This window comes from Salvelinus alpinus, chromosome 3 (assembly GCF_045679555.1).
Source record: "Salvelinus alpinus chromosome 3, SLU_Salpinus.1, whole genome shotgun sequence".
Classification (NCBI taxonomy): Eukaryota; Metazoa; Chordata; class Actinopteri; order Salmoniformes; family Salmonidae; genus Salvelinus; species Salvelinus alpinus.
Window position 1 is genome coordinate 71,438,744 of NC_092088.1, and position 18,945 is coordinate 71,457,688.

General features: G+C 41.1%; 1 protein-coding gene across 1 annotated transcript in view; it reads right to left on the reverse strand.

Moving 5' to 3' along the window:
- LOC139571246 (calcium-activated potassium channel subunit alpha-1a-like) overlaps positions 1 to 18,945 on the reverse strand; it is a 221,506-nt gene that overhangs the window by 15,200 nt on the left and 187,361 nt on the right. Inside the window, exons 19-23 of the mRNA XM_071393917.1 lie at positions 17,425 to 17,518; positions 5,757 to 5,880; positions 4,966 to 5,190; positions 4,362 to 4,554; positions 3,063 to 3,179 (exon numbers count right to left, since the gene is read on the reverse strand). Of these exons, the coding sequence (XP_071250018.1) occupies positions 3,063 to 3,179; positions 4,362 to 4,554; positions 4,966 to 5,190; positions 5,757 to 5,880; positions 17,425 to 17,518 (753 nt within the window). The remainder of the gene's footprint in view (positions 1 to 3,062; positions 3,180 to 4,361; positions 4,555 to 4,965; positions 5,191 to 5,756; positions 5,881 to 17,424; positions 17,519 to 18,945) is intronic.

Sequence of the window (18,945 nt, forward strand, 5' to 3'; positions counted from 1 at the left end):
TCTTGAATCTACACACAATACCCCATAATGACAAAGTGAAAACAGGCTTTAAAAAATGTTTGCAAATGTATTACAAATAAAAAACAGAAATACATTATTTACATAAGTATGCAGACCCTTTGCTATGAGACTCGAAATTGAGCTCAGGTGCATCCTGTTTCCATTGATCATCCATGAGATTTTTCTACAACTTGATTAGAGTCCACCTGTGGTAAATTCAATTGACTGGACATGATTTGGAAAGGAACACACCTGTCTATATAAGGTCCCACTGTTGACAGTACATGTCAGAGCAAAAACCAAGTCATGAGGTTGAAGGAATTGTCCGTAGAGCTCCGAGACAGGATTGTGTCGAGGCACAGATCTGGGGAAGGGTACCAAAAAATGTCTTTAGCATTGAAGGTCCACAAGAACACAGTTGCCTCCATCATTCTTAAATGGAAGAAGTTTGGAACCACCAAGACTCTTCCTAGAGCTGGCCGTCCGGCCAAACTGAGCAGTCGGGGGAGAAGGGCCTTCGTCATGGAGGTGACCAAGAACCTGATGGTCACTCTGACCGAGCTCTAGAGTTCCTCTGTGGGGATGGGAGAACCTTCCAGAAGGACAACCATCTCTGCAGCACTCCCCCAATGTACATTACAGAAGACTGAAATATAACAAAACCGTTTGACATAGAAACACTGGATTTTTGGTGTAAAAATCAATAAATGTTTATTAATTATGAAAAATAGTAATAACATTCCACCCATGATGCCACTAGAGGGCGCTTTGGTCATTTGACTGCAGAAAAGGTTTATCCTGTCTCCACCCCTTCATCTACACTGTGGATTTAACAAATTACATCATTAAGCAATCATAGCTTTCACCTGGATTCACCTGGTCATGAAAAAGCAGGTGTTCCTAATATTTTGTAAACTCAGTGTATATTGAATCTGTGAGTATTGTCTCTGGTTGGATTTGTGGTCAGCTCTTACAACCCATATCCAGGCCATTCATGCACTCATGAATTCATGCATATTTAAAGCCTCAAGCTTTGAAATTCAACGCAAACAATCCTCAAGAGATTAAATATATAGTATTAACGACACCAATAAGATATCGTTTTGTCTTGTAAATATAGCTATAGTTCCAACTATATCTACACTGAACAAAAGTATAAAAGCAGCATACAACAATTTCATTGATTTTACTGAGTTACAGTTCATATGAGGTTATCAGTCAATTTAAATTAATTCATTTGGACCTAATATATGGATTTCATATGACTGGGAATACAGATATGCATCTGTTGGTCACAGATACTGTAAAAAAAAATGGGCCTCACAATGGGCCTCAGGATTTCTTCACTGTTTTCTTGTGCATTCAAATTGCCATCCATGAAATACAATTGGGTTCGTTGTCTGTAGCATATGCCTGCTCATACCATAACCCCACCGCTACCATGGGGCACTCTGTTCACAATGTTGACATCAGCAAACTGCTTCCCCACAAGATGCCATAAACGTGGTCTGCAGTTGTGAGGCCAGATGGACGTACTGCCAATTCTCTAAAACGACGTTGGAGGCAGCTTATGGTAGAGAAATGAACATTCAATTCTCTTGCAACAGCTCTCTTGGACATTCCTGCAGTCAGCATGCCAATTGCATGCTCCCTCAAAACTTGAGACATATGTGGCACTGTGTTGTGTCAAAACTACACATTTTTGAGAGGCCTTTTATTGTCCCCAGTACAAGGTGCACCTGAATAATGATCATGGATGGATTATCTTGGCAAAGAAAAAATGCTCACTGACAGGGATGTAAACAAATTTATGCACAACATTTGAGAGAAATAAGCTTTTTGTGCCTATGGAACATTTCTGGGATCTTTTATTTCAGGTCATGAAACATGCGATCAACACTTTATATTTTTGTTCAGGGTATTCCTTTAAAAAGTCTTGTTACATACTTTTCACTGCCCAAAACTATGTCCACTTTTTTTTACATGCCTTTGACCAGAAAAAGCACAAAGCTTTTAAAAAAGAAAGTATTGATGTTGAGTTTTGTTTCAGAAGTGTTACTTCTATCAGACACTTCCAGCTGGGTGCGAAAATAAACGTCAGTCAGATTTGACGAGTCAGATGAAAGGAAGGAGGTCATTGGCCAGAGGATATGATCTATGAAGAACTAAGATGCTACTTTGGAAACAGCCACAAGGACTTGTATTGGGATGAAAGGTCCTTGTGATTCTCAGAAAAGAGAAAGAAAAGAACAGGCGCATGAAGAAAGGAAGAAAAAAATAGGCCAAAACAGTGAATTGCAACAAAAGAACCCAGAGTAACATAGTACAATGTGCTCAAAGTGATACCATGGGAATGAACCAGACTAGGGCTACGTCCCAAATGTCACCCTGTTCCCTACATAGTGCACTACTTTTGACCAAGGCACAGGGCCCTGGTCAAAAGTAATGCACTACATAAGTAATAGGGTGTCATTTGGGAAGCACCCACAGCCTCTTGGGCCAGGCAGGACGAGAAATCAAAAGGAAGCTTGATGGAGGAGGAGGAGGAGGAGGCGGCTGTAGAGCAACACTGAGGCAGTAGCTTCTTACCCAGCTCTGTTATTATTTGTATGTTGATCCCACTGCTTTTATCCTGACTGAATGAAACCACAGGCAGGACTTTGCCTGCTGTTTTTGATAATGTTGCTACAGACAAGTGTTAGGGAGAAATAGTTACGTGATGAAGCATGTTCAAGAGGTTATTAAGATTAGATGAATGTATTAGTCATGAATGGTTAAAAACATGAAAATCATCTTCAGAATGTTAGAGAGCAGCAATTGACTGAGGAATTATGTTCTGTTTGGTTTTGGTTGGTTGTCATTGTCAAAACCTGAAACATTCTTACTATAGATTAGATTAGAAAATGTTTCATATTCTCAATGAGGCAATTCATTTTGGTGCTTTTTCGTCAATCATTACAAAAAAGTATTAATAGAATTACATGAAACTTTTCCTTTTCACACATTTCACCCTCCTAAAAGAGTTTGTCAAAGTGACATTTCATTCATACCTGCTGACATACCTAGTTCAGTGATGATGGGGATGTTGGCTCCTGTTGTGATGGAAGCCTGTCGGACCAACCCCCCATGAAGTGGACTGTTTTCAGGAGAGGACCTGTCCATGCCTGGAGGAGTGAAACCTGCATGGAAAGATATATAGACGTTAATGACTGCCTATGACATATATTAAAAGGCTGTATGTAGCTGTTATGAAGGCTTTATAAATGCGTACATTGTGAGTTACTACAAAACACATTCCTGCTATGTAGCACTGTTGTTCTGCCCCTGAGCAAGGCATTTAACCCCATTGTTCCACGGCGCCGATGACGTGGGTGTAGATTAAGGCAGCCCTCCGCACCTCTCTGATTCAGCGGGGTTGGGCTAAATGCGTAAAAAACATTTTGGTTGAATGCATTTAGCTGCGCAACTGACTAGGTATCCCCCTTTCCCTTTACTTATCTATTATCTGAGGAAGGTATATCAGTAGAAAGGAACAAATAATGATTTATTTATAATAAGTTGATATATATTTTAGCCATTCTTTGTCACATTCAAATAATTTGTAGTAAGACAATATTACACAATGTTGAGTGTAATATTCTTGAGAGGTCCCTCCATCCATCCCTAAAACATAACAAATGTTACATGTGGCCCATTTTGTTTCCATTAAAGCCACGAAATAATAAAACAAGTGACGTGAGATTGACTTGACATCTCTTGCTTTCCTCAAACTGACAAGTAAACACATTAATTCAGTGATGCTGTATGCATTATACATGGTCCTTGTTTTGGCATCTGTGTCTTGCTGCTGACTACGGAAAACCGCTAGGTCATACAAGTATTAGAGACACAACCAAAGTGCACAGAAATGTATTTTCAGGTCAAGAGGTCTCATTTACATTACATTCAATGCCAGGGAGTGGCAGGCCATTACTGAAGACCATCTCACTCCACTGCCACTCCTCACACGAGAATTGTTTGATATAATATTGATAAATGATCTGCTATAAAAAATATATAGAAATTGTCAGATTGATTACATATGAATAATAATAATAATTCTTATTATTCATTTGCATTTTAATCTACAAACAAATACACATTTAATTGACTTTGCTTCCTCAAGTAAGGCTTTATGCCAGAATAATGCCAGATTATCACCAATTACATTATGAAGAAACCAACCAACTAGTCATTGAAGAACATGAATCACCAGGCTTTCCTGTCAAACACACCCGGTCAGGGATATTCTTCCTGCCAGGGCCTGTCCCCTCTGGGCAGAGCACTGAACTATGATAGGCCAACTCCTTCCCCTTGCTTACCTTGGGAGTTAGCCTGCAAGACCCCGATGCTGTCGTCAAACTGCATGGACTTGATGTTGAGTGACGCCAGGATGCATTCCTTGTCCTGCAGTGACGCGTCGTCAATATTGTTCTGATTGGCCGACAGGATGACACACATGTCACAGAGGTTGATATTGACAGCCCTCAGATCGGCCCGGCTTAATGGTGTGCCCTGTGAAATATGAATATAAGATGAACAAACATTATTCTATAATAAATGATAATAGTAGAGATGTGATGGTGTGCCCTGTGACAGGAGAGGGATACAAAGGTGAAAAAGTTATTCTATACACTGTAAAACATTTCCTGTAATTTTTACAGTAAATTACTGGCAGCACAGTAATCTGTTACAGTGTAATAACTTGTACAACACTGTAGTTGAACAAAGCCAAAATGTAAAGGTATATACAGCTATATAACATTAAACAAAGATAGTCATTGTACAAAGTGTGAATGGTCACGTCATATCGCTGAGTCTCAGTTATTTAACTCTGTTTCAATTAACTCATATTCCTTTTGTGTCTTTCTTCTGGAGGAAAACAAACTGACATCAATTTTCAAAATGTGATTTAGCTCTACTCACAGGTAAAATGGAGACTTTGGGGAAGTTGTGAAGGGTCTCCCATTCCCTCTTCAGGTACTCCAGAGAACCCACGAACACGATGGGTTTCAGCTCGTGGTAGTGGAAGTTGCTAGCTCTCAGAGGCATCACAAGGTTCCTTAGGCCCACCAAAGCCGACTTCGCGTCTCCAAATATACAGACGACCACGTGGCCGCTTAGGACAGTCATGGCAGCTTCACTTCTGGTCTGAGACAGGGAAACAAATCCAGTGACATAATATAATTCAAGCCTTATAAAAGGACATTAGAAAGGCTCTTACTTATAACAAGTAATAAAGCATTATACCTGCAGGCTGCAAATTACTAACCAATGCTATCCTTATTCAGTTCAGTTATTCTGAACAAAGTGTCCCTTGAAATTATTATTCACCTACTGACTGTAATATAGTATCTATTAGATTGTAATTTGCCATTTCTAATACAGCATATTGGTATAAGAAATGTCCTATACACAGGACTCCCCCATGGAGCAAATGGCATGCCAACCACCTCATTACAATGTGTTTAACTGCCCTTTTGTGACACGACACGTCTGTCGCGGGAGAGGACCGTGTCACCGGATACGTTCCAAATAACACCCTATTCCCTTTATAGTTGACTACTTTTGACCAGGACCCACAGAAAACCCATAGATCTCAGGTAAAAAGTAGTGCACTATATAGGAAATAGGGTGCCATTTGGGACACAGCCACTGATGAATGACCCCCTCAGCGGGAGGGAGTATGGAGAAGCGTGAGGGAGTGAGGGACCCACCAAGATGACCTTCTCGATGTCTTTGGACTGGCACCAGTGGAACATCCCTGTGGAGTCGTACTTCTTCACGTTCATGTCCATGTTCTCAATCTGTTCGTTCCCCGGCATGAGGAGAGGGTCATGCCTAATCAAACAAAAGAAGGAGGGAGGGAGGAGAGAGATGAGGGAGGAGAGAAATGGAAGGATAAGAGATAGACCTGGAGGGAGGATTGAAAGCTTGTCGTCGTTGTGTCGTTTTAAAACGTAATGAACTGGCGCGTGGTCGGCAGCCGCTGGTCAATATTTGAACATCAAGATGAAAGGCAATAAATTGTTGAGCAATATTTACATGCGGTCGTATAACCTGAAAGTTGGCGAGACATATTTATCTGGTTTATATTTCAGCTCAGCAGATGGAGGTTGTCACGACTTCCGCCGAAGTCGGTCCCTCTCCTTGTTTGGACGGTGTTCGGCGGTCGACGTCACCGATCTTCTAGCCATCATTGATCCATTTTTCATTTTCCATTGGTTTTGTCTTGTCTTCCTACACACCTGGTTCCAATCCCATCAATTACATGTTGTGTATTTAACCCTCTGTTTCCCCTCATGAGATTGTTTGTTGTATGTAGGTGTGTATTGTTAATTCTGGTGTGCGACGGGTTTTGCACCCTCTATTTGTTATGTTGTATACTTTGGTTTTCGGGGGTTTTGATGTTTATTAAACAGCTCCGTTTTTACCAAGTTTATTCTCCTGCGCCTGACTTCCCTGCCACCAGCACGCACCACATTACAGAGGTATAGTATATCATGCTTACAAGCTAGAGATAAAGAACATCAGGATACTAAAGGATGTTTTGTCTACATGTCAGAAAAGCATATTTCAGATCAGGGAACCTGACTGCTGCTGTCACAGTTCCAAAAGTGGTGAGTGAAGGAGTCAGGCGCAGAGAGCAGGGTAGTTCAGAAAGGACGTGGATTTAATATTCCAAAATTATCAGAGAGACGGTCACGCCACACACACAAGGGCGCGTAAAGTCCCAGTCCAAAACAAACAGGACTAAATTGAATCGGAACAGACACCACAAGAATGAAATGAAACACCACAAACAGAAAAACAAGCCCGCACAAAAGTCGGCGGGCCAACTGGATTTAAATAGCCCACAATCAAACCTAAACACAAAACAGGTGCAACAAATCAGACAAAACTAAATGAAACAGAAAAGGGGATCGGTGGAAGCTAGTAGGCCGGAGACGACGACCGCCGAGTGCCGCCCGAACGGGAAGAGGCACCATCTACGGCGGGATTCGTGACAGCTGCTTACAGTATGTACAGTGCCTTCAGAAAGTATTCACACGCCTTGACTTTTCCCACATTTTGTTGTGTTACAACCTGAATTTAAAATATATTAAATTTACATTTTGTGTCACTGGTCTACACACAATACACCATAATGTCAAAGGGGAATTATGTTTTTAATAAAAAATGGAAAGCTGAAATGTCTTGAGTCAATAAGTATTCAACCCATTTGTTATGGCAAGCCTAAATAAGTTCTGGAGTAAACATTTGCTTAACAAGTCACATAATAAATTGCATGGACTCACTCTGTGTGGAATAATAGTGTTTAACATGATTTTTGAATGACTACCTCATCTCTGTACTCAACACATACAATTATCTGTCAAGCAGTGCATTTCAAACACAGATTCAACTACAAAGAGCAGGGAGGTTTTCCAATGCACCTATTGGTAGATGGGTAAAAACAAAAAACACAGACATTGAATATTCTTTTGAGCATGGTGCAGTTATTAATTACACTTTGAATGGTGTATCAATACACCCAGTCACTACAAAGATACAGGCGTCTTTCCTAACTCAGTTGTCAGAGAGGAAGGAAACCACGCAGAGATTTCACCATGAGACCAATGGTGACTTTAAAACTTCTTACGGCTAGGGGGCAGTATTTGGAAGTTTGAATGAATGAGGTGCCCAAAGTAAACTGCCTGTTACTCAGGCCCAGAAGCTAGGATATGCATATAATTGGTAGTATTGGATAGAATACACTCTAAAGTGTTAAAATATAATGTCTGTGAGTATAACAGAACTGATATAGCAGGCGAAAACCCGAGGAGAATCCATCCAAAATGCTTTTGTTTTGAGGTGACACCATTTAAAATGCCTGTCTATGGGAAAATCAAAGGAATACCTCCCAGATTGTAGTTCCTAGGGCTTCCAGTAGATGTCAACAGTCTTTAGAAAGAGTTTCAGGCTTGTTTTTTGAAAAATGAGCTAGAATTTGTAGTTCTAGGTGGCTCCCATTTTGGCTGTAGTATTGTGGAGCGCGTGGATGAGAGCGTGCACTTCGTTATTTATCTCCGGTAATGAACATACTATTCTCCGTCTTAAATTTGATCATTTATTTACATATTAGGGTACCTGAGTATTGATTAGAAATGTTGTTTGACTTGTTTGGACGAAGTTCATTGGTAACTTTTGGGATTCATGTGTATGCATTTTGAACGATGGAAACCGGTGGATTACTAAGTCAAGCGCGCCAACTAAACTTACTTTTTGGGGATATAAAGAAGGACTTTATCGAACAAAAGGACCATTTGTCATGTAGCTGGAACCCTTGGGATTGCAAACAGAGGAAGATCTTCAAAGGAAAGTGATTTATTTTATCGCTATTTCTGACCTTTGGTGACGCCTCTGCTTGTTTGGAAAATGTTTGTAATGCTTTTGTATGCGGGGCGCTGTCCTCAGATAATCGCATGGTATGCTTTAGCCGTAAAGCCTTTTTGAAATCTGACAAAGCGGCTGGATTAACAAGAAGTTAAGCTTTTAAACGATGTAAGACACTTGTATTTTCATGAATGTTTAATATTACGAATTTTGTATTTTGAATTTCGCGCTCTGCAATTTCACCGGATGTTGGCCAGGTGGGACGCTAGCCCACAGAGGTTTTAAAACAGTTGAATGGCTGTGATAGAACAAAATGGGGGATGGATCAAAAACACCCATCCTGTTTGCAATAAGGCACCAAAGTAAAATATGTGTCAAAGAAATTCACTTTCTGTCCTGAATACAAAGCGTTATGTTTGGGGCAAATACAACACATCACTGAGTACCATTCCACATATTTTCAAGCATGGTGGTGGCTGCATCATGTTATGGGTATGCTTGTCATCGGCAAGGACTAGGGAGTTTTTTGTTTAATAAAAATAAATGGAATAGAGCTAAGCACAGGCAAAATCCTAGAGGAAAACCTGGTTCAGTCTTCTTTCCAACAGACACTGGGAGACAAATTCTATAATTTAAAACGCAAGGCCAATATACACTGGAGTTGATTACCAGGATGACATTGAATGTTCTTGAGTGGCCTATTTATAGTTTTGACTTAAATCAGCTTGAAAGTCTATGACAAGACTGGAAAATGGCTGTCTAGCAATGATGAAGAACCAACTTGACAGAGCTTGATGAATTTTTTAAAGAATAATGTGCAAATATTGTACAACCCAGGTGTGCAAATCTCTCAGAGCCTTACCCAGAAAGACTCACAGCTGTAATCGCTGTCAAAGGTGATTCTAACATGTATTGACTCAGGGGTGTGAATACTTATGTAAATTAGATATTTCTTCATTTAATTTTCAATAAATGTGTAAACATTCTAAAAACATGTTTTAACTTTGTCATTATAGGCTATTGTATGTAGATGGGTGAGGGAAAAAATGTATCATCCATTTTGAATTCAGGCTTTAACACAACAAAATGTGGAATAAGTCAAGGGCTATGAATACTTTGTGAGGGCACTGTATGTGTCACAAATGGCACCCTAGTCCCTATATACTGTAGTGCACTACTTTTGACAAGAGCACTATGGGCCTTGGTCAAAAGCAGTGCACTATATAGGGAAAGGGTGCCTTTGGTTCGCACCCTCTTTCACTATTGTTAAGTGTCCTGCACTCAATATAGCACTTTACCTCTTTCGGGTTTTCACATAAGCCATCAGCAGGACTGCCCATAAAATTCCAGTTTCCATCCTCAAAACACACTCATCAATATGATATTAAAAACCTTTTAGGGGATCTGCAAACAAATCACTTTTACTCAAAGTCGAAGTCAAAGCTTTTTTATTCTTATTTTTTTCCAGACTCTTTTTTCCTGCTTATTCCTGTCAGAAGTGATCAGTGGAGACACCAACAAACTGCAGGGTCATCAGAGTGAGTGACATCAATGGTGAGGAGGAAGAAGGAAGGAGATGGCAGCAATACACTGCTTCTGGATGCCTCATAAATTGCACCCTACTCCCTATATAGTGCACTACTACCTTTGACCAAGGCCCAAGAGCCTCTGGTCAAATGGGCCTTGGTCAAAAGTCGTGCAATACATAGGGAATAGGGTGCAATTTGGGACAAACCCTCTGACTGGCATGAGCATGGACAACCAATTACGGCTTCCTTACAGCATACAGCTTCTGACGCTGCACTCCTCACGGTAAAAGCTTTAACAGACCACACTTTAAATATTTCAGCAATTTGCCCAATCATATTTGCTTTCCAAACTGAAGGTCATTAATGTTTTAGCATCTGAGCAGTGTGTGTGTCAGGACCGAACAAACCAATTTCTAGTGAGTGCGGTTATGAGCATCTGAGCTTGATGGTATCCTACACTGACCACTAAACGTTCTCCAAACAAGCGTACCTGCGGTTGTACTGTGCATGCATTGACGCTAAAACAGATATGATCTTTACAGTCCTTTTGAAAACAGTTGCAATATTCAGGTTGTGGAGACAGGTTGGGGAGAAGGCCAATCGGTAGTATGAGGGTTAAAGCACATTTTATATGGGATTAATAATTGTGTTTTAGGATATAACGCCTTATCATCAAGTGCTACAGGCCTAGAAAAATAAGCATGCCTGTTGCCATGTTAATCTTTGAAAATAAAACTACTTCTAGTTCCATGTCCCTAGCTTTTGTTACAACATGGATTAGTCAAATACATTTGCCTGAAGATAATACCCTCTGAAATATACACATACTCTGTCTTCATCCTTTTAAATACTTTATATCTTTTATCAGTTAAAAGCACTGTATCTTTGATCTGTATGGACATTAGAAGAATGCCACCCTAAGGAAGGTTTTAAGTATGCATGATGGTGTCAACTGAAAGTACAATCCTTCAGGCTCCATCAGACAGGAGACCCAAAATGTCTGCCTGTGGGGGTTTAACCCAAGGCTATAGTCATAATGTCCTCTCTCTCAGGAAAGTAGTTGGATAACGCTGGCAAACGTCTAATTTAAAGAAGCAATCAGCAGTTGAAACAATAACAAAGCAAACTCCCGTCTCTGTTTTGGTAAAAAGCTGAGGGATGGGGCTAGAGAAATGTAACCACTCTAAAATTCATGGACAGAGCTATGGATGCAAGGAAAGACCATCCATGATAACAAAATTATACTTTTAACAATGTTTTGAGGATATATAGTGTTTATTTAAATGTACATTGTTTACAAACATTGGCGTAAAACAAGCTTATATTTAGGGTTCTGATGGAGTGTGACAACTAAGCTCATGAGGCATTTATTTTATTATAATCTTCAAGAATCAGTGTATATCATTAATTTATAAGTCCAAAAATGGATGAAGCAACTGCAGATTGCCCCTTTAAAATGCTTTCTACTTCTCAAACTCAAATCTGTCAGGAGAACTCAATTCAAAACGACAATTCAAAAAGACCCAGATTTGTACGTGAAAGACACAAAGGTTGTGTTTAAACAGGGTTAGTGGAAGAAAAATCTTGGTTGTTTTAGTGTAGTGCACGACTCACACTTAAATATGTGAAGATACACTCTACAGTACCAGTCAAAAGTTTGGACACACCCACTCATTCAAGGGTTTTTCTTTATTTAAACTATTTTCTACATTGTAGAATAATAGTGAAGACATAAACTATGAAATAACACTTATGGAATCATGTAGTAACCAAAAAAGTGTTCTTCAAAGTAGCCAGCCTTTGCCTTGATGACAGCTTTGCACACTCTTGACATTCTCTCAACCAGCTCCATGAGGTAGTCACCTAGAATGCATTTCACTTAACAGGTGTGCCTTGTTAAAAGTAAATTTGTGGAATTTCTTTCCTTCTTAATGCATTTGAGCCAATCAGTTGTGTTGTGACCAAGTCCATATTATGGCAAGAACAGCTCAAAGAAGCAAAGACAAATGACAGTCTATCATTACTTTAAGACATGAAGGTCAGTAAATCCGGAAAATTTAAAGAAGTGCAGTCACAAAAACCATCAAGGGCTATGATGAAACTGGATCTCATGAGGACTGCCACAGGAAAGGAAGACCCAGAGTTACCTCTGCTGCAGAGGATAAGTTCATTAGAATTACCAGCCTAGGGCCTCCCGAGTGGCGCAGTGGTCTAAGGCCACTAGAGATCCTGGTTCCAGTCCAGGCTCTGTTGAAGCCGGCCACGACCGGGAGACCCAATTTTGTCCATTCGCGCACTAGCGACTCCTGTGGTGGGCCGGGTGCAGTGCACGCTGACATGGTCACCAGGTGTATGGTGTTTCCTCTGACACATTGGCACGGCTGGCTTCCGGGTTAATCGGGCATTGTGTCAAGAAGCAGTGTGTCTTGGCTGGGTTGTGTTTCGGAGGACGCACAGCTCTCGACCTTCACCTCACCTGAGTCCGTATGGGATTTTCAGTGATGGGAAAAGACTGTAACTACCAATTGGATACCACGAAATTGGGGAGAAAAAGGGGTACAAATTAATATATAAAGAGTTACCAGCCTCAGAAATTGCAGCCCAAATGAATGCTTCACAGAGCTCAAGTAACAGACACATCTCAACAACAACTGTTCAGAGGAGACTGCGTGAATCAGGCCTTCATGGTCGAACTGCAAAGAAGAAACAACTCATAAAGGACACCAATAAGAAGAAGAGACTTGGGGCCTCCCAGTGGACTAGGGCACTGCATCGCAGCGCTAGCTGCGCCACCAGAGACTCTGGGTTCGCGCCCAGGCTCTGTCGCGACCGGGAGGTCCGTGGGGCGACGCACAATTGGCCTAGCGTCGTCCGGGTTAGGGAGGGTTTGGCCGGTAGGGATATCCTTGTCTCATCGCGCACCAGCGCACCAGCCGGGCGCAGTGCGCGCTAACCAAGGGAGCCAGGTGCACGGTGTTTCCTCCGACACATTGGGGTGGCTGGCTTCCGGGTTGGAGGCGCTCTGTGTTAAGAAGCAGTGCGGCTTGGTTGGGTTGTGTTTCGGAGGACGCATGGCTTTCGACCTTCGTCTCTCCCGAGCCCGTACGGGAGTTGTAGCGATGAGACAAGATAGTAATTACTAGCAATTGGATACCACGAAAAGGGGGTAATATTTTAATGTAAAAAAAAAACACACAAAAAAAGGAGAAGAGACTTGCTTGGGCCAAGAAACATGAGCAATGGACATTAGACCGGTGGAAATCTGTCAAAATTTGAAATTTTTGGTTCCAACCGCCGTGTCTTTGTGAGACGCAGAGTAGGTGAACGGATTATCTCCACATGTCTGGTTCCCACCGTGAAGCATGGATGAGGAGGTTTGGGGGTGCTTTGCTGTGATTTATTTATAATTCAAGGCACACTTAACCAGCATGGCTACCACAGGATTCTGCAGCGATACGCCATCCCATCTGGTTTGCGCTTAGTGGGATTATCATTTGTTTTTCAACAGGACAATGACCTATTGGCTATTTGACCAAGAAGGATAGTGATGGAGTGCTGCATCAGATAGCCTGGCCTCCACAATCAACCAACCTCAGCCCAATTGAGATGGTTTGGGATGAGTTGGACCGCAGGATGAAGGAAAAACAGCCAACAAGAGCTCAGCATATGTGGGAACTCCTTCAAGACTGAAAAGCATTCCAGGTGAAGGTAGTTGAGAGAATGCCAAGAGTGTGCAAAGCTATCATCAAGGCAAAGGGTGGCTAGTTTGAAGAATCAGAGTGGCGCAGCGGTTTTACATTATTCTACAATGTAGAAAATAGTAAAAATAAAGAAAAACCCTTGAATGAGTAAGTGTGTCCAAACTTTTTCCAGATACTGTATATACAAAAGTATGTGTACACCCCTTCAAATTAGTGGATTCGGCTATTTCAGCCACACCCTATGCTGACAGGTGTATAAAATCGAGCACACAGCCATGCAATCTCCATAGACAAACATTGGCAGTAGAATGGCCTTACTGAAGAGCTCAGTGACTTTCACCGTGGCACTGTCATAGGACGCCACCTTCCAACAAGTCAGTTTTTACATTTCTGCCATGCTAGAGCTGCCCCCATACACAAAGCGTGGTCCATACAGAAATGGTTTGTTGAGATCAGTGAGGAAGAACTTGACTGGCTTGCACAGATCCCTGACCTCAACCCCATCGAACACCTTTGGTGTCCAACATCAGTGTCCAACCCCACTAATGCTCTTGTGGCTGAGTAGAAGCAAGTCCCCGCAGCAATGTTTCAACATGTAGCGGAAAGCATTCCTAGAAGAGTGGAGGCTGTTATAACAGCAAAGGTGGGACCAACTCCATATTAATGCCAAGCATTTTGGAATGAGATGTTCGACGAGCAGGTGTCCACATAATTTTGGTCATGTAGTGTATGTTGAACAGATCATTTTAAGAGAATAACATTTATGAAATATGCCAAGTTCTCACAATGGTTGATCATCAGAAACAACCACTTCTATTAGCAATTGGCTATCTCAATTTATTTTATCATCTATTCTCAGTAGTTGCCTGCATGTGGATATACCTCTAGTTCAAAGTATAAACCATTAGCTCCTTCATATGTACATTTTGGCTGGGCTGATCTAACATTATCAATTTACCTTATACATTTTTTTATTTTACCAGGCAGGTCAATTAAGAACAAATTCTTATTTACAATGACGACCTGACATGTTGTGTTCTTAATAATCTGTAGGAAGTTGAAAGGAAGACCAGAACAGGTGCTAATAAGAGTGAAAGCATTTAGTGCTTTTACACCCAGCTAAATATTTCATTACGAGCTGCATGTTTCACCACTCACTCAGTGGAGGCCTGTCACTTCAATCTCCACTCCCCACCATGACTGGTGATTGAGGCAGAGACTGTCTGCCAAGAGAGCTATCTCTCACAGTCTCACAGACACACTGTGAGCGATCCAAATGGCACTCTATTCCCTATATATAGTGCGTTACTTTTGACCAGGGCCCATGAGGCTCTGATCATTAGTAGTGCACTATGTAGGGAATAAGGTGCCATTTGGGAAGCAAACACTGTCAACCATGACGGCCTGGCTGCCTGTCACTAGCCTACACCGCCACTCACCTCAGCCGCGATGTACCCAACATGACATGTGTGTCACGGTGCAGACGGGTATAAGCAAATGCTTTGTGACTTTCCACAATTAGATGTGTCTCATGGCCCATCAAGAGGTATGGAAATGGTGTTAATTTCAGCGAGGAGGAAATCGTCAAGGAGGATAGTGGAAGAGGAGGTGAGGTGTGGCTTGTTACTTCAGTGACATGTCACGTTCTCTCTATGCCTTCATCAGGAGATGACTATATCACCATGTCTACGTCCCAAATGGCACCCTATTCCCTACATAGTGTGTTACTTTTGACCAAAATGAAGGGCACTTTGTACTTAGGAAATAGGGTTCCATCTGAGACGCATCCTATATCTCCTAGTATCTCCACAGCTGATTGCTTTAATCAACACATACTGTAGGCTATGGGTTTAATTATTTACACTGTGTAGATTTAGCAGAGTTGAAATCTTTATGAATGCCATAGGTTTCAGATCCATCTGTGAACCAAGAAAATTTTGGGGTGTTTTTTTTTAACATTCTAATTAGTAATATTTCTCCTGCCTAGCTTGTAAGCCTATCACAGTGATGGATTAATTTAGATTCACTTTCAACATGAAAGATAATACATCAGTAGCGTATAAAATCAATGAATTCTAGAGCATAGGAGTTGACAGCTCAACTGAGAAGAAACTCTGCTAGAAGCTGGGCATTTTATTTGTGTCAAATTTCCTCTTCCAGCATTCCCTTTAGTAAGAGTAATGTAGCTACAGCAGCTCCTAGCTGTGGGTGAACACTCACTCTGTCCCGCTCCACTCCAGCAGGCAATGAAAGCAGGCGATGGCTTTGAAAATGCTCCCCCCATCATACAAACTGACAAAGGCATGCTTTTCAAAAACCCACAGCCAATCTGTTGATCATTACTTATTTACAGAGGCCGTGGGGCCCCCAGGTCCTGTAGAAAACACATTTGATATAGTATACATAACCAGATGGGTTTTTTTCTCCGCTTGTAGAAATAAAGTATCCCTGAGGCTAACCCAAACAATCCCCCCTTCTCCACAGCACATACAGCCAGGCAGTCAGGCGATGCACCGTGTAGCTCTTAAAAGTAGTTCATATATGAAGGATCAGATCCACCTGTATATCCAGCAGTATTAACATGACTAACAGAGGAGGAGAATACGATAGGATAAACTTCAATGTCCCCGAGGGGGAAATTGGCTTAGACACACAGTACTGCTGTATACAAAATAAACACTGTACATTACACACTTTGGTGTGAGTCTGGTGCGTTAGCGTCCGTTTAGCTAAGGGCTATAACATGAAAAGGCCTTAGTCTGAGTAACATTACAGATCCCCAGGTCTTCAACTACCTTCCCAGGAGCCAGGGAAACCTCCTAAAGTGGTACTGTAAAGCTCTGACACCACTTTGAAGCAAATCAAAAGAGGGCAAATGCCTGCTAAGAAAAATGTCCAGTCAAACAGATCAACGAAAACATGTGTAAATTATGTGACAAACAGGGACACTCTGCATAAAGGTGATTTCCTCATGTAAGAGGGTGAACAAATGTTTGTGGGTAACTGTAAAGTGTAGTATTATTATAACTTGCTCGGAAGTACCTTCAATTCAACTTACTTTTACACAAGTATATAGAGTAGTAATATACAGTAGAATTCCATCATGTTTTATACAGAGAGGTTTGGAGTTGTTCCATACACTGCTGCGCGACTTCTCTCTGACCTGGTTCATCTATTACCTTTCCCCTTTAATGATAAGGATTCTTCTATTCCCTCTAATGGCCTCATGTGTTGAATAACAGTCCCTATCACCTGTCAAAATCAATAAACACTCATTTAATTCCATGGGACAAGATAAAAGCAAGGTAGCATTTGATTTTCAGTTTGGATGGTGATGGTGCACATCACTCGTGGCCTTATGAACCAAAAATAGAACTCAAAGGGATCGCTACAATAGAGGAGTAGCCCCAGGCGATAGAACCACAGGAGCCTTTCTGATTGGTTGGTGATGTCATTAGTGTCACTGCTGTTTAAAGGCTCCAGTATATGTGGATGGGACAAGGAGGGTGACAGTTGAGGCCTTAAAACTAGAGTATTTCTCAAACAGATTATCATGGTCGGTCCGTCTGTTCCTCTCATTAAATAACTATTGAAGCTCTATGTGTCATTAACCGCTGATGACAGAGTAAAACAGAGTAAAAATGCTTCTGCGTTAGAGAGTTCTGTCCCTTCTTTTTCTATGTCTCATTCCATGCAACACTTATCGTCACACAGTTGTTAGGTTAAAGAAATAGAAAATAATATTACTGATATATAGTGCTCTCTTGAAGTTGTCCTACCTCATCATTTTTGGTGAACCGTTGGGTGAGTTCCTTGTGTTTCCATTACGTTGTTTCTTTTTAGGCGACAGTGTCGAATGCTGCTCCTCTTCGACTGCAAGCACAGGCAAGAGTGTGAGGAACAAAGGAATGGCTGAGTGAGAACACTTACAGTAAGTCATACATTTACTGTATGTAAGTAACAACACCAAGACAACACAATCAGTTCAAAAGTCAGAGAAGATCCCAAAGAGAGGTTAGAATAAGGAATGGGAGACCAGGAGGTGAGAAAGGGGTGAGGAAAGGGTGATGTGGGGTAAGGACAAGACAGGAGGGCACATGGTATGCAAGTACAACCTGACATGTTTGACAAACAGTCCAAAATCCCCAAAATGCAACTCAACCAAAATGCAGGTGCACATTGTCCGTGTGTGTGAACATAATGATCCAACATGCTGTAGTGCCATCCCCATCATGCTGCTGATATAATGTATCACTGACTTACTGTAAAACTGACTTAGTGTAAAATTAAATTTCAGTAAAACAGACTTACTGTAAAACTTTGATAAGTGCTCATTTTAGCTCTTACTGTAGCTTTCATACTGTGCATAGAATATTCTATGACAAAAATGGCACAACACAGTACTGTACAAAAATCACCATAAAAACCAAGCCCACACTAGAAGGGCATTTACAAATGATACCTTCTCTTTTCCTTGTCAAACGTTTCTACTTTAATACTGTATATCTTGTTCTCGTTCTTTAGAAATATACAAATTGAAATTATCCTCATAAAGCAAACAATTGCTGAATCATTGTAGTTTAAAAATGCAGTATGGAATCAACCCATAGAATTAGCTAGGGCTCGATTCAATCCATAGCGTAATAGAAATTTAAAGGCAATGTTCCCGAGTTAGCGGAGACTGCATTCACGGTAAACACTGCATATGTCGGCTTAATCGGAAATCAATCTCGTTATAGTGCTGAACTTAAGCAATACGGATTGAATCGAGCCCCTAGTATCACTAAGAGTGTGTGACTGACTGTAACACATGCATTAACCCAGTATAGGCAAATATTATTTAAAATTCCATATGGCCATGTCCTATTAGCAACTACTCATTATATTAGAAACACTTAAGATGCTTCTACTGCCGGCTATGAAAATCACTCACAATATTCGTTCATCTAATTAAGATAATAAAGCATAAATATCACGGAGATGACATCGGAAATATGGCCCCTTTGTTCTAATGTCTGAATGCATCTGAGGTGGCTGGTCTTTAGTTTCCTCTCGTCTCGGGGCCTGACGACATTGACTGCGATGCCCTTGGCTCGTGTAATTAGGTTGGTCTGAGTGCCAGTATGATTTATCCACCGCTCAGCTTCCCCTTGGACATTGTCTTTTAACACTACGTGAAACTACATGCACTGACCCAGGCTCTTCTCTTTGCGGAAAAATAAATTACAAGTTTCACCCTCGAGTAGAAATAAATTTAGCTGATGTCACATTTACACACAAAAAAAGGAAGAAGAAAAAAC